The 11,506-nt window shown below is 50.2% G+C and overlaps 1 protein-coding gene across 2 annotated transcripts in view; it reads right to left on the minus strand.

Moving 5' to 3' along the window:
• The window catches only part of RBPMS2 (RNA binding protein, mRNA processing factor 2), a 59,989-nt gene extending 51,016 nt beyond the window's left edge, over positions 1–8,973 (minus strand). For both annotated transcript variants that reach the window (XM_043985572.1, XM_043985571.1), the window contains exon 1: positions 8,826–8,973. In XM_043985572.1, the coding sequence (XP_043841507.1) occupies positions 8,826–8,909 (84 nt within the window). In that variant the 5' untranslated portion in view covers positions 8,910–8,973. The remainder of the gene's footprint in view (positions 1–8,825) is intronic.
• Positions 8,974–11,506: the final 2,533 nt, after the last annotated feature.

The following is an 11,506-nucleotide window of genomic DNA, read 5'->3' on the forward strand; positions in this document are numbered from 1 at the left end:
CGCAGGCTGAATTTGCATTTCTGCACTTTGTTAATTTTGTCTACACTGGGATTTGGGCTCTCATTGGAGAGTCACAACAGCTCCTAGAAGGTACAATCCTTTTTACTAGGGAGGACACAGCCTGATGACATACTGAGTGATGGCTAGGCTAGCACTCACTCCAATGCAGTTGTATTCTTACCTAATCTGCACCCCCCCACAACACTCCCTTCTTCCTGCACATATATTAAGTGAGCTGGCAACTTTGGGCATGACTTAAGCCAAGGAAGGTGCCTGCCTTGAGTCACACCCCAAAGCTCTGGGAAGGCTGTACCAGTCTCTGAGAAATGAGCTCATGCCACCTGTCTCACAACGGCCCAAATTTACCAAGTCAAACCACGAAGCATGTGCACACATGCCCACAAGTTCTTCCTCATCAGCCCAAATTGAGAAGACAGTTACTAGGGACAAGAAGATGTAGCCACAGCTAAGCTAGCTGTGTTGTTTGGCCAGGAGGGGAGGGAATTAAGGCTGCCAAAGCCACCCCCTAGCGCCTTCCTTGGTTGACCTAAGCAGCTGGTTGAGGTGGCTATCTTCAGCTCAGGGGCCTTAAGTATGAAAGCTACTGCCCCTTTTTCTCCCCACCCAGAGCCTCAGAGCCCTGGGACACTGAGGAAGACAACAGACCCACAGGCAGAGTCCTTCCCCTAAACCAGAACTCGGAACAAAGCAAATTCATTTCACTGAACCCTTGAAATATACCACCTGGACACCGGCATTTCCTTGGAGACCATATTCAAACATTTATTGGATCAAGATACAAAGAAGTAGGAGACACAGTTGATGCTGCTGTCCCCACCCCTGATCCCCGGCAGAAGGCAGATGGATTTGGGGAGACATAACAGACCCAAGGTAACATGGTATGTTTGGTGGACTTTTCCAAGAGCTAGGGCAGTGGTACTCCACTAGCTAACTCTGGGACAACATTTCCTATCATGACTAACCTGAATAAATCATATAACCAACAAAACTAACCTCCAAAGCCACAGTGATCATAGCTTTTGACCACAAAGATACCTCAGAGATAATCTGGTCCTAACCCTTCATTTTATGAATTGGGAAACTGAGTTCCAAGGAGGTTAGAGTGACTTGCCCAAGGGTACATGCAGTCACTAAGTCTTATAGCCAGGGTTCAAAGTCAGGTGCCCTGACTCTAAATTCAATGCTAGTTCCAGCTCTGAGAAAGCAAGAGCAGCCAAGGGTCAGTCTTTTTCCCTCTGGGGGGAGAGGGTTGATTGACCCTTTCCTTCACTGACATACAGCTCTATTGACCTGGCCCCTACCCAACTTCATCACCCAAACCCACGTAACTACTCCCCGCCAAGGCCCCCTTAATTATCAGACTCCTCCCCTAGGGTACTTTCTAACTGGTATAAGGCACACTGCTCCATAGACATCCATCCATACCTGCAGAGCTACACCATGATTCCAGATATCCAAGATCAGAAAGGCATCAGCTTCTGAGCTCCCCCCTTCCCTCCCATCATCCCCTGCAAGATCCAATACCAAAGTCATCAAATGGCCAAGCCATTGGCTATCACTGCTCTTCTCAGCCTACCCCATTCTCCTCAGTTCTCCATTTCCACTGGACTGTTTAGGACCCTGACAACCTGATGTGCAAGCCACCCACTAGTTACACATGAGCTTAGGCAAGTCACTTTACCCCTGGGCCTCAATTTCTTATCTGTAAAAAAAGGGAATTGGAATTGTGATCCTAACCTCCTGCAGAGACCACATCTCCTGGGAAGCTTTTCAAGGCTAGCTGCTCCTCCTCGCCCCCTCTGACACACAAGACTCTCTATACTTCTTGCTTTCAGCTACTCACTTTCTTTCTTTCTTTCTTTTCTTGTGGGGCAATGAGGGTTAAGTGACTTGCCCAGGGTCACAAAGCTAGTAAGTGTCAAGTGTCTGAGGCTGGATTTGAACTCAGGTCCTTCTGAATCCAGGGCCAGTGCTTTATCCAGTGTGCCACTCTCTTTCAAACCCTTCCTTTCAGTACCCATTACTCCAGTTTTCCCCCTTCCAGATTAACTCAGTACTGCTGACATCATGATCCACCAGCTTCTAGGTCACTCTCCTTCCTCCCCAGTAAGTCCAGTGCCTGGTTCAGAACCGTCTCCTCTGCCTTTCAAACACCCTGACCTCCCAGTTTTCCGTTTCCTCACCTCTTCCCTATTTCTAACATGCACAGGAGTGGTCACACCCCAGACACAGTCCCCATTCCCTCCATCAATGAATGTGCCCCAGGGACTACAATTCTGAGTTATCTTCTTCCCACTAAAGCACTGCCTTTCTTCTATTGACCCATAATCTTAGAAAGTTGCCTAGAAGCTAATGTTCTTCTACATAGGAGTGATAGAAAAGACCATCAAGTCAGTCAACAAGCACTTATTAAGCACCTACTATGTGACAGGAAAGGAAGCTAGATGACTCAATGGGTATAGTGCTAGACCAGGAGTGAGAAAGACCCGAGTTCAAATCCTGCCTCAGATACTTACTGTGTGACACTGGGCAAGTCACTTAACCTCTGCCTTAATCCAGTGGAGAAGGAAATGGCAAACCACTCTACTATCTTTGCCAAGAAATACCCATGGGCAGTACTGGCACGCTATGGTCCATGGGGTCACCAAGAGCTGGATATGAATACAAAAACAAAACGTGCCAGACACTGTGTGAAACACTAGGAATAACAAAAAAGGCAAAAGCCCATTCCTGCTCCCAAGAATCTCAGTCTAATGCTATGGACAAACAAGATGCACACAGGATAAATCGGGGGTAGTGTCAAGAGGGAAGACATCCCAGTTAAGGAGGCCCCGGACTTTAGCAGAGGCTTGAGGGAAGCCAGGAGGAGAGAGTTCCAGGCGTGGGCAGCAGCCAGTGAGAATGCTCAAGGGTCAGGAAATGGAGAGGCTTGAAAACAACATCAGCAAGGGGGCCGATGTCACTGGAGACAGGAGTCTGTGAGGAGGAACAAGGTACCGCCCAGAAAGGTAGGACTTGTGGGAACAATAAGAAGGGAGACCACTCAAGTCATGAAAGGAAGGGATGAGAGAGACGCACATGGCACCCACTGGCGATATAAAGAAAGGGCCAGAGCCAGGTGCTTGGCATGCCGAGTGGACCCTCTATGGAGTCACAACAGCCATTTGTCATGGTCGTAGGGTTTAGAACCCCCTCATTTCAAGTGAAGAAACAGAGGCCCAAGGTTGCTGCTTTCATTCACTTGTATCTGACTCTTTGTGACCCCATTCGGGGTTTTCCTGGCAGAGACACTGGACTGGTTTGCTATTTCCTTCTCCAGTTCATTTTACAGATGAGGAAACTGAGGCAAACACGGTGAAGTGATTTGCCCAGGGTGGTCATATAGTTAGTGTCTGAGGCTGGATCTGAACTCAGGAAGATCAATCTTCCTGACTCCAGGCCCAGCACTCTATCCACTGTGCCACCTAGTGGCCCTAGGTTACAGATATACTAAGTGACAGAGTGAAGCGTCGAACAAGTAGACACTCTCTAAACCTGGGGTTCTTTTCACAATAAGATGGAATAATAATGACTGACACTTATACACTTAGCTACTAAAGCTTAAAACTTCACTGAAGATTTTTTTGGTGAGGCAATTGGGGTTAAGTGACTTGCCCAGGGTCACACAGCTAGTAAGTGTTAAGTGTCTGAGGCTGAATTTGAACTCAGGCCCTCCTGAATCCAGGGCCAGTGCTCTATCCACTGCACCACCGAAGACTTTTGGGACACCCTCTATGAGGCTTTCAAGTCTGCCACTTTCTCCGCACTATCTCATTTAAGCCACACCACAGACAGGCCTGTGAGGTAGATACTACAGGTGTCATTCTCCCCACTTTACAGATGGGAAGAGCGAGTTTCAGAGCATTTAAGAAATGTGTCCATCTTCAAACAGCTAGAGAGCTATACCTAGGTCTTCCAGACCCCATAATCATAGGAGCTACACATGTACTGGAGCTCTTAGGAAGGTCACTCAGAAAGATCAAGATGGGAGCTTGGCCTTTTGTAAGACTCCATTCTTTAATCCTGCAGTTCTCCAACTTTTTGGCCTCAGGACCACTTACACTCAATTATTGAGGACCTCACCAAAGAGCTTTTGTTTACAGGGATTTCATTTACTGATATTTACCATACTATAAACTAAAATGTTTCAGTACTGTGAAAAGTTTTGTCCTCAGAAACCCATTTAGAGGGTGTTAGGGACCCCAACTAGGGGACCCCACACCCCACTCTGAGAGGCGCTGCTTGGGTCCTTTTCTTCCCTCCCCACCCTTTAACCTCTGAGAAGCACAGAACACAAGTCCAGGATCCTGCCTCCTGATGTGTTCATCTGTGCTGGAGATTCCCTCCATCAGTGCTGCCTGGAGGTGGGAGGGAAAAGGAGGGGCGTGAGCATGCCCAACCTCATTTCCCAGAACCCTAGTTTCAATGTCAGGGACGAGGAAATCCTAACAGCCTATTACTAACACACACCAATGCAACGTGCTTACTTTAAACCAGGAGACTCTTGACCTTTTATCCATCAAGGCCCCCTGGAAGTCTACTGAAGTCTATGGATGTCTTTAAATGGAGAAAATCCATAAGATGACAACAAACCTCAATTGTATTTAATACAGTTATCAAAATATTTCTTTAAAGTTCATGGACTAGGGGGCAGCTAGAAGGCGAAGTGGATAAAGCACCGGCTCTGGATTCAGGAGGAGCTGAGTTCAAATCTGACCTCAGAAACTTGACACTTACTAGCTGTGTGACCCTGGGCAAGTCACTTAACCCTCACTGCCCTGCAAAAATAAATAAATGAAAATTAAAAAAACAAAACAAAAAAATAAAGTTCATGGACTTCATGTTAAAAACCCTTGCTTTAAGCAAATCGGACTGTACATGTGTACATGCCTTTTTTTTTATTCCAAGGTTACTAAGAACTATTTTATTTTTTAAACTCTTTTTATGAGATTGTCTCCAACACCAGTTTGAAGAGAGAGAGGGAGCTTCTGTCTTTTTACTTTATAGTCACATCTTGTTTTAGGGCCCAGACAACATTCCCCAGCATGGTCATGCATTTTGAGGTTTCCAAAAATTAAACCCACTCTCACATGACAAATTTCTGAACATTCTCAATAGCAACACAAGGATGCCATAGTTCAGTGGCATCTACACTTATCTTCCTAATGACATTTGGGGTTTTTTGTTTAGAAAAGAAGTTAGTCACATTACTTTATAGTGACACCTAGGATCTTTAGAGTCTCAATGAACACAAAGCAGTAAGGTTCAACAGAAGGAATTCTGGACTGGGAGCCAGAAGAGACATGAGTCGTCCCTATTATGCCACAAGCTAGCTATGCAACCTCAGTCAAGTCATTTCCTCTCCCATCTCCACTTCCTCATCCATAAAATAAGAGTGGGACAAGAGCCTCCAGCTCTTGGATTATACCATACTAGGATTCTTTGAAATTCTTGAAGAGATGTTATCGTCCAGACCTAGAGGCTTTGGTTTTCAGAGTCTGCCAGTGATAGCACTCAGCCAGGTTTTATCAGTCGATTCAGTTTCCTTCTCCCAGGATCCTGGTCAGGTGTTCAGCCAACTAACACCACTCATTCTCACCATCACCCTTGACCATAGGCTATTAGAACAGCCTTCAGTCTCCTCTATATACAGCTAGGATGGTATTCCCAAGGCCCTGTGATCATGTCACACTCCTAGTTAAAAGTCTGGGGGGGGGGGCAGCTAGGTGGCGCAGTGGATAAAGCACTGGCCTTGGATTTGGAGGACCTGAGTTCAAATCCGGCCCTAGACACTGGACACTTACTAGCTGTGTGACCCTGGGCAAGTCACTTAACCTTCATTGCCCCACCAAAAAAAAAAAGCCTATGCAGAGTTCCCCTATTGCCCAAGAATGAAGTTCAGATTCCTCGGCCTGATATTTAAGGCCTTCCAAGCTCTGGTCTCAGCCTAACTTTGCAAAATTCTCTTCCCACCCCCTATTCTCCTTCATGCACCCAATAATTAACTTATACAGCACTTTAACCTTGCAAAATGCTTTCCGTATATTATCTCATTTGAGCATCACAATCGACATAGGTGCTCCGACCATTATTCCCCATACAGATGGGGGAACTGAGTCTCCAAGAGGTCATAATCACACTCTCAGTTTAACTTTGCAGGAGTCTCCTCCTGTCCCCGATTCTCCTTCATACATCCAATGACCGATTTTATATCACACTTTAACCTTTGCAATGTTTTACATCCATTATTTTATTTGGGCTTCACAACTCTACCTTAGAGTTCTACAAGTATCACCCCCATTTTATGGACAAGAAAATCGAGCTTCTGTGAGGTCAGATGTCTTACCTGGGAACACACCAATAGTTTTGATGCAAAACCTTGGAGTCAGGAGCCAGAAATCATTACCCCCCCCTCCAGCCATAGCTGTAAGTTCTACTTTTGCTGGTACTGCTGGTTTCCTCTGACATCTCCACAGGCCTCTTCTTCCACAAAACTTTCCAGTGGCTCCATAGCCCCAAATGGCAACCGCCTTTCCTCTATTTTCCACAACACCAATGCATTCTGGCTTGTACTCTAACCTATGTGACTTTAGTTCCCCTACTAAACTTGACCAGTTCTTACTTCTTTCTGTAGTCCATTAACAGGCACCCACCCAAGTCCTTCTTAGTCCCTGAATCCTACAAACCTTCCTGCTGAGATGTTTATTCTCTAGGAAAGGCTCAGTCAGATTGGAATAATCTTGAGGGTGCCACAAACTGGCTCGGTGACCTTAAGAAGGTCACTTTAATGAACCTCTCCATATTCCTTTAACCTCACGACCAACAAAGTGTTGGAATTCTGGACTTAGCTTAGCCCTGGTCTCTTCTGCCAAAAGAAGGCCAGGACTGTCTTAAAGTCCCTTGTGGAGCTCAGTAAGGGGTGGATCTAGTTCTCCTGAAGGCCCCGACCAGCTTCCAGAGGCGTCTTTCCTCCCAGTACTTTCCAAATAAGCCAAGAGACAATGGGGATATAACTACTCCTTCAACCTCTGGCACCATGGGAATTGAGAAAGCAACTGTGGACTTGAGCAAGAATGACCTACCCCTGGGCCAAGAGGCAGGAAATGTTAAAAGGCTAAATTGGTTACATTCTACATCACAGGTGCCCATACTACTTAGGACTTAATTTCCCCACCTTGGCAACGTAGATTGTGTGTCACATCCCCCTCTCCACCCTAAGACCTAGATACTTAAGAATGGGCTTGTTATTGGTGGAAGGCATGGAGGCCTTGGGGGAGGAGGGAAAATGGAGAATGACGATCTTAGATCAGCTCCCAAGAAAGAGGGCACTGCTAACATGTCCCTCCCACACTGCAGAATCCAGCCTAGTGGGGTGGGACCTCAGCCGCCATTCTGCGCCAAACACACCACACGGATGCTCTCTCCCTAGGGGTAGCTGGGTGGAGTAAGGGAGAGCCAATGCAGTTGCATGGCCATATATACATACTGATACTTTCTACCCCTTCTTCCAGAGGGGGGCCTTGTGGTCAACCCTTAAGGCAAGAGGAAGGGAGTCTAAGGTGGATAATCAGCCCACCCCTCTGTGGTCAGAGTCAGAATGTTGATGGATGATGGGGACAGGAAAAACTCTCTCTTCCCCTCCAGTGACACTGCAAGAGGCTTGGGATGATAAAAGTATGCCATCCGGGGCCAAGTCTATTCTCAGACAAGGAAGGCCCATCCCTCTTCCCCAGTGCTCGGTTCTTCTCCACTCTACCTTATCGCCACTGTAACACATATTCCATAGTCTCCTCATCCCATTAACCACCCAGCTGCTGGTAGTTCCAGAATGCTTCACACTCCTGGATCATAGCACATCACTGGTCAACAAAGTTAATATCACTTGTCTCCTTCAAGGACTCCCCCAAGGCTGTCACTATAATCTTCCAGAACAGAATTAGCTTGGGGCGGGGGGGGGGGGGGCGGGGGGGGACAGGAGAAAAAGCAAGGGACACGGGCCACTAAGTTCCCCAGCCCCATGGCTGATCGTACTTGTGACCAGCCCAAAGGACGGCCGGAGTGCCACGAATCTCCCAGCCCCAGGAGGGGAGGGCTGGTAGGAAGGGAACTGTCCTCCATGGCCAAGAAGCGGGAACTCTGCGGGTACCCCGAGAGGTTAAAACTACTTCTTCAAGGTCACAGGGAGAGGTCAGGATGGAAGGGGCAGGAGGGAAGGAAGCCCCGAGCAGGAGACCCGCCCAACTGGCTAATCCCTGCAGCTCCTTCCAGCAAACTGAAAGAGTCCCGGGCCATCCGGGAAGCACCACAGGAGACGGACAAGGGTATGGGGGGAAGGGAGTAGTGGGGAAGGAGGAAGGAGCCTCTCGGGAGGGTGAAACACGCCAGTCGAGGCTTTGCCCCACCTGTAGGGGATTGCGCCCCGTGCCCCTCGGGGAGCGCTAGCCCGGGGCCAGGGAGGGACGGCACCTCACCCTCACCTCCTCCCGGTGGGGACGGGACGGGGAGGCTTTCAGAAAGAAGGGAAGGGAGGACACGGGGGGGGGGGGGGGAAGCGATTGAATTCCATCTTTTCCCCAAGGGAGCCTCCACCCAGCCAGCCAGCCACCCATCCCAGCCCAACTCCAGGACCTCCAGAACGGCCCCGAGCAGCAGAAGTGCGAAGCCGCCCGCTCCCTTCCTTCCTCCCACCCCGGGGCTGCCAGCGCGCTCGGGGCCCCAGCGCTCCCTCTCCACTTTGCCCAAGTGTTCGCAGCCTCCTCACTCACCTCCTCTTCCAAGCTGCCGCCGATGCCGGTGCCGGTGCCGGTGGTGCTGGTGCTGTGCTCGCTGTCCGGCTTCAGGTTGCTCATGGTGCGGGTGGGGGCTGAGGAGGAGGGAGGGAGAGAGGCAAGAGGAGGGGGCGGGGAGCGGCGCCGGGGCCCCGAATGGAGTGGAGTGGGGGGAGGGGGGTGGTCAGTGGCCCGTGCGCTCCGGGGAGTGTGGGGTGGAGGGGGGTGGGGGAGGCGTGCGGGGCAGTGAGTGGGGCAGCCGCCGTCTTGGGCTGGGGTCACATCAAGTTTGGCGGGTGCGGGCAGCCGGAGAAAGAGAAGTGCGGGCGCGGGGAGGCGCTGGGGACCCGAGCGGAGCCTGAACGGCCGCCGCCTGCGCCTTTTCACAGCGACCGGCGAGTGCGCCGGCAGCGGCCGCGGCCGGGGGGCGGGGGCCGGGGCGGGCGGCGGGGGGGCGGGGGCCGAGAACCGGCCACAGCTGGGGCCGGGCCAACTCCTCCCCCGGCCCGCCCTGCATCATCGTCTCCTGGGGAACCCACAGCCAATCCACGCCTCCAGCTTCAAACTTTTCCCCGGCCCCCTTGACTACGCCGGGCTGGGTTCTGGTGGGGGTTTTTTCCCTCTCTCGCTCTCCTTTCTTTTCCTCTTTCCCTTTTCCACGAAAACTTTTAAAACTTTGATGAACTTGCCCCTCCGAACTTCCTTAAAGGGGCAGCGCGCCATCGAGTCCTTTCCCACGGGAAAGTAGGGTCGGACGCCACCCTGCTCTAGTTCCCGTACCATCCCCAGCATAAGGCAAAAAGCCCCCGGTGGTATGTGGGCACTCCCGCCAGCAGGTTTGCAACTTCTCCCCGGCTGAGAGCAGGAATTTGTTTCCTTTCTCATCCCCGCCCCGGGAATGCTGGGGTCCCCGATCGGTTAGCTCATCTTTCATGTCCGAACTTTCCCCTCCTCGTTGCTGACGATTTTTATGTATTGCAGACAAAAATAAGTTCCAGAAAGTAGAAAGCTTGGCAGCTAATGATTTCAGGTGGTTTTCGGATAGGGGCCACCAGTGGGACGGATTAAGGGGTGACCTTCTGGAGCCACTGCTTTCTGTGCCACCAGCCTAGGAGCCAGGGTCAGCGAATCGGGTGTCTGAACACCTGTGTTCTGTATCCAACTCGGAAATCTGGCTTAGGTGACACCCAGCCTTCGACCCTCAGCCACCTGCCCACTCCTTAGGAATTCTAGGGCTCGGGTTTACCTCGCTCCCCCTCCTAATGCCGTAGCTCCTGCAAAAGGAGACCTACTCAGTATCAAGACTTTCGTTATAAAGAGACTGACGATAAGGCGCCGGCTTCTCCCCTTCTCCTTGGAGGAGGACTGGAGGACAAGAGAGGAGATACGCGCCACGTCCCAGTACTGCCCTAGGCATGGGGCTCCTTCTGGGTCCTGTGGGCTCAACTCATTGGGTCTGATTTCCAATTGCTCCTTAAAATTAACGAAGTAAGTCTGGCACCCCCCCACACACCTTTTTTTTTAAGTAAACAGGAAAAACCCATATCTGATCATGACTATCCTTGAAAGGGTTAAAAAAACACACCACCCTCTCTTCTGACATCCCTCCCCCGCCCCAGAGCCCCACTGTCTGCCCCGGGTGGGTGGGGGTGGGGAGGGAGCTTTCTCATTCATTAACAACCCCATAGCCTCCCAAGGGCGCGCTCTGCGCAGCAGCAGCCCAGCCTCTTGTTTTTTTCCGCCTCGGCTCCTCCCCCCACCCCCCCCTTTCAAAACTCTCCCCGCCCCCTCCCACACACTTTTCCCCCTTCCTTCTAATGTAAACAGGGACCTGATTTGTTTGGGTTTTTTCAAACAAAAGTAGCAGCTCTACTCCGGGCTGTAGCACTCCACTAGTTGGAGGGGGTGGTGTCTCTTCCCTTCCCCCCCGCCCCCTGGCCTCCACCCAACCTGAGAAGCCAGGAACCTTTTTCTCTCTAGAGTCCTGTGACTGCATTTGGGCATGACTTTCTCTGTAGACTAAGAATCAGGCTCCTAGCCATCCCTACTGCCAACATTCTAGTCCAAGCCCCCTTCACCCCATGCCTGGATTACATCAATAACCTCATAGCTGGTCTTAAAGACTTCTAGGCATTAGGTAGAGCCTGTGCTTGCTCTCCCCCTTCCCCCCCCCACCCCCGCCAGTCTATCATCTATCTACTCCATAATCAGCCCCCTAAAACGCTGCTTTTGCTCTGTCATCCCCCTCCTGAAGAACTTTTTTCTACAGGTTAAAATCCAGAGTCAGTTTAGTGTTTGAGGTCTTTCAGAAGTCCAGCTTTCTCTTTTGTCTCACTATTACTAGCACAGACCTTTTGACGGTCCACTATCCCTTGTTCAAATCAGTCCATTTCCTACCTTCGCCTTTGCTTGGCATGGCCTCTTCCCCCCCCGCCCCAATCTCTTCACCTCTTCAAATCATATGCATCCTTCAAGACTTATTGAAAATCTCATTTCCTCCGTGAAACTTTTCCTGAGCTCTCCAGTTTTCCCTGATCTACTATGAACTATTTTGAAATTTGTAGCTAATCTAACATAATCTGGTACTTGAAATAAATTTAGAGTTGGAGGGGGAGCTTGAGCTGTCTAGACCAATTCCCTCATTTTCCAGCTGAGAAAACTGATGTTCAGAGAGATTG

The sequence above is a fragment of the Dromiciops gliroides genome, chromosome 2, assembly GCF_019393635.1.
Source record: "Dromiciops gliroides isolate mDroGli1 chromosome 2, mDroGli1.pri, whole genome shotgun sequence".
NCBI classification, from domain to species: Eukaryota; Metazoa; Chordata; class Mammalia; order Microbiotheria; family Microbiotheriidae; genus Dromiciops; species Dromiciops gliroides.